General features: G+C 19.9%; 2 protein-coding genes across 2 annotated transcripts in view, besides 13 other annotated features; both read right to left on the minus strand.

Moving 5' to 3' along the window:
• Positions 1 to 89, minus strand: part of EDI_145290 (uncharacterized protein) — a gene marked incomplete at both ends in the record, with an annotated part of 752 nt that extends 663 nt beyond the window's left edge. The window contains one exon of the mRNA XM_001733660.1: positions 36 to 89. Within this exon, the coding sequence (XP_001733712.1) occupies positions 36 to 89 (54 nt within the window). The remainder of the gene's footprint in view (positions 1 to 35) is intronic.
• A 70-nt stretch (positions 90 to 159) lies between these two features.
• Positions 160 to 181: a sequence feature (AT_rich).
• Positions 182 to 669: 488 nt separating this feature from the next.
• Positions 670 to 710: a sequence feature (AT_rich).
• Positions 711 to 802: 92 nt separating this feature from the next.
• Positions 803 to 823: a sequence feature (AT_rich).
• A 77-nt stretch (positions 824 to 900) lies between these two features.
• Positions 901 to 962: a sequence feature (AT_rich).
• A 207-nt stretch (positions 963 to 1,169) lies between these two features.
• Positions 1,170 to 1,197: a sequence feature (AT_rich).
• A 27-nt stretch (positions 1,198 to 1,224) lies between these two features.
• Positions 1,225 to 1,299: a sequence feature (AT_rich).
• Positions 1,300 to 1,571: 272 nt separating this feature from the next.
• Positions 1,572 to 1,592: a sequence feature (AT_rich).
• A 59-nt stretch (positions 1,593 to 1,651) lies between these two features.
• EDI_145400 (uncharacterized protein) lies at positions 1,652 to 2,354 on the minus strand (the record flags this gene model as incomplete). The annotated part of the gene is made up of 3 exons (XM_001733661.1): positions 1,652 to 2,104; positions 2,154 to 2,249; positions 2,304 to 2,354. The coding sequence occupies 3 exons, from the start codon at positions 2,352 to 2,354 to the stop codon at positions 1,652 to 1,654; spliced, it is 600 nt and encodes a 199-aa protein (XP_001733713.1).
• Positions 2,251 to 2,273: a sequence feature (AT_rich).
• Positions 2,355 to 2,434: 80 nt separating the features above from the next.
• Positions 2,435 to 2,484: a microsatellite.
• A 55-nt stretch (positions 2,485 to 2,539) lies between these two features.
• Positions 2,540 to 2,584: a sequence feature (AT_rich).
• A 699-nt stretch (positions 2,585 to 3,283) lies between these two features.
• Positions 3,284 to 3,409: a sequence feature (AT_rich).
• A 90-nt stretch (positions 3,410 to 3,499) lies between these two features.
• Positions 3,500 to 3,593: a microsatellite.
• A 273-nt stretch (positions 3,594 to 3,866) lies between these two features.
• Positions 3,867 to 4,025: a microsatellite.
• Position 4,026: the final 1 nt, after the last annotated feature.

Consider the following 4,026-nt stretch of genomic DNA (forward strand, 5'->3'; position numbering starts at 1 on the left):
GTCTTCCTTTTTTTGAGTTTTTTCCTGTGATCAACAATTACTTCTTCAATGTTCATTCCTTCAGTTTTATGTTGTTCATCAGTGTTCATTTTATTTGTTTAAATTTTTCTTTTGTGTTTTTCAGGGTTTTTTTTAATTTTATTACCAAACAAGTTAATCTATTATTTATTATTTATTTTTACTATTTTGTGTTTCCTAAATTTGTTCTTATTTTTTTTTGATTAATGTTCTATTCTTGGATTTATCTCATAACGTGCAAATCTTCACTATTCTTTGATAATTCATTATATTAATGAATTATTAAGAACGTTTACTCAAAGATGAGAGCATTTGTCTTTTATTTTTATAACCTTATTTTTAATAATGTTTATTTCTCACTATTTTTTATTGTTAGTACTTGTAAATATAATTTAAATCCTATTAACTAATATACTCAATAGGCCATCAACTGAGCTTTGTTATGAAGAATGTAAAATTAATTAGTTTAATGAATACTGTTAAATAATGACTTGAATTGAAGAGATGTATTTATTAAATACCTAAATGTAATAATGAAACAAATGGTAGTAGTCTTGTCAGTGCCCTTTTTTATAAAGATAAGACAAAGATTTATGAATTAGTTTATTTAAGTTTAATTATCCAAGTATTTAAAAGTATGAGGTTTGACTCTTTTAAAATAATTTTTTTTAATTCTTTTTTATTCAAATATACTGATAATTTTTGGTTAATTGTTATGATACTAGTTTAAATTATATTAAATTAGTAGTTTCTCAGATAAGCATAGTTAATGTTATGAATTTTCTATTTAAAATAAATTATATTTGTTTGTTCTTTTAAGAGATTTCTCTATATTGATTAAAATTTTATGAATATTTGAAGCTTACCTTCCTTCACCAAAGGTATAAATTTAAATAAAAATCAAAAATATGAAGTATAATTAAAAATCAATTAAAATATTTTTTGGTTTTGAATCAACAAAATAATTTAAATTCATTTGATAATATCTTTTAGTAAATAAAAGTCATATTTTAATAAAACCATTAAAGAATTTCATTTTTCTTTGTTTTATAAGTTATAGCAACACAAAATAGATATAAAATTAATAGTGTTATTCAATTTAACTGTATTTTTTATTTCGAATAAATAAAACTGATATCATAATAATGAACAATTATAAAAAATAAAATGATTAAAAAACCTTAAGTCATTTTCTCTCACAAATTCAATAATTTAATTGTATTTGTTATAACTATTTAATAAAATAATAATTCAATAAACTTGTTCTTATTAAATATTTTTGTAATTTCGTTTTATTCACTAAAATTGAAAAAATATATTCTTTTTTGTATGAAGAGAATAAATGATTTCATACATCAAAAGTTATTAAAAATGAATCGTTTTCTCTTATTTATTATTTTTCAAAAAGATTTGTCTCAATACAGACATTTCAAATAATATTTTATTTTTCAAAAACCTTTGTTTTTTTTTTAAGTTAATACAAGAGAATTATTAAAGAACAGAAGATGAGAAATAGACTTGAACTAAAAAAAGAAATGTTCTATAAACTGATGTTATATTTAAAAATAAATTAAGTTTATTCTAAATCGGTTTTAAGAACAATAAAAAAATAAATGAAAAACAATATTAGTAATTAGAGCATGACACACTTCTTTCCTTTCTTTTCTTTTTTTGAAGGTTCATTACCTGATTTTGAATTAGAAGTGGTATTAGAAGCGACACACCCATCAAATAAATCTTGATGCTCTACAACTGCTCTTTTTAAAAAATCAGTTAGAGAGGATTGAATATCTTCTTTTTGAGTTAAAGCATTAAATTGAAACAATTTTACATCATCAGGAAGAAAAGATTTAATTTTTTCTACAACATTGTCATCATCATTTTCATCGCTATGTGTTACATACACTAATCTATAATATGGATTGTTGTCATCATCTTTATCATTCATAGGTCTAAATTGACCTTGTAAAAATTCTCCAGAATCTGATTCAGATCTAGAAGCAACAAGAATATGAATTTTACCTTTAGAAAGCATGGAGTTATTAGTAGTTCGACCATTTAAAAAAGTATCTCCATTACAGTCATTCTATTTATTAGCTTTTTTTTGATTTAGAATAAATAAGTAATAAACAAACAAATGTAAATCTATATCCCACTTTATTAATTGTGAGTACTGTATTTACTGTATTTTCTTGTTCAGTTTGTTGGTACTCTTCATTTACTGGAAGTCCCTAAATAATAATTATATAATTTAACAATAATCTCAGTATGAAAAAATAACAAACACAAAACTGATTTACAAGGGTTGTTTTACCAACCTTTGGTAGTCCAATCATAACTATCCCAACACTCCTATTATCTGTTTAATAATGTTGATCTCATCTTAAACTAAAAATTATCAAACTTTTCAGTCATGTTTCTTTTCTTTGATTTTTTTTTAAGTTCTTCATTTTTCTATTTTTTTTTCGTTGTAAAAAAAAGAATTTTGCAATTTTCACTTTTCTTTTGAAAAAAGAAAACGAATTTTATTTATAAAAAGTATTATAAATTTCAAATCTATATTTTACTATTTACTTTTGTTAGATGTTATAATAAAAGATACTAAAACAATTTTGGGAATTTAAACTTTTGTTAAAAATCAAGTTTTTACAATTCTTAAAAAAACAATCTTAAATAAAAGAACAGAGAACTAAAAAGGGGGTATTATCGTTTTGATAAAAATCTTTGTTTTAAAAAAATGAAGAAAATACCTTTAAAAAGAAGTAAAATAAACAATAATAAATTTCTATAAATATAACAGAACCAATCTTTTCTTGAAATAATTTTATAAAAAATGAAAAGAGAAAGTTATTATCGGTTTATTGAATCAGGTTATGATACTTTCCATAATTCATTCTTTTTAAAAATAATTCGTTATTACTTAATAACTGTTATTTTAATTACTTTTTTGTTTTATTCTAATTTGTAGCCCAAAGAAATTTGGGAAAGAAATTTTCATAAAATGAAATAAAAAAATAAACTCTGAATTATTGATATATTTCGTAGTGTTCTTCTCTTGAAAAGTAATTGAATAAAACTTAAACCATTTTAGATGAGATATGAATTTGTGTTATTTACTTTTTTTGTAACATTTTCATTGAGTCAGGTTTTTATGATTTCGTGGGTGTTTCTAAATCAACAAATTCAGTTTAAATACATGAACTAAAACAAATAATAAAAACAAATTTAATGAAATATACCAACCTACACAAAATAAGAGTGGTTGTAATATAGTAATAAAATATTTAATGAATATGTTTAATGAAATGTATTATTAAATAAAAATTTAAATTGTAACTTGTTATTTAATAAAATAAATATGAAATGATAAGAAATTAATAATTAAAATATTGATGGTTATTATAAAATGAAATGGGTACAATTAATTAAACTTAATGAAAGAGAATTGTATATTTGTTTGAATTAATAAATCATTAATTATATAATATGATAATAATAATAATAATAATAATAATAATAATAATAATAATAATAATAATAATAATAATAATAATAATGAATAGTTGTAATGATAAAATATCAATATTTAATGCACATTATTAAATGTATTGTATATAAGAATGTATAAATTGATAAATGTGATTTAATAATGAATAATATTGAGAAATAGTCAATAAAAATATAATGAATGATTAAGAAATGGAGAATAAAATGAAATTTAATTTCAATAAAAATAAAACAGTAGATTTAAAAGGAGAATAGAAAATACAAAAACGAACAATGTATTAAAACAAGAAATAATTAACAAAAATGACCATATCATAAATATTAAGATATTTATATTACAAAATAAAACAAAAAGGATAATAATTGATATGATAAATATAACTGATAAAAATATAAATCTAATATTTAAAAATAAACCAGAAATAGATAGAAATCACAAAGATAAAATAATAGAAGTTAGTATAATAAAATAAAATAGGTATTAATAATAAAGATAATAAA

This window comes from Entamoeba dispar, genomic scaffold (genome assembly GCF_000209125.1).
Source record: "Entamoeba dispar SAW760 scf_1105229457745 genomic scaffold, whole genome shotgun sequence".
Classification (NCBI taxonomy): Eukaryota; Evosea; order Mastigamoebida; family Endamoebidae; genus Entamoeba; species Entamoeba dispar.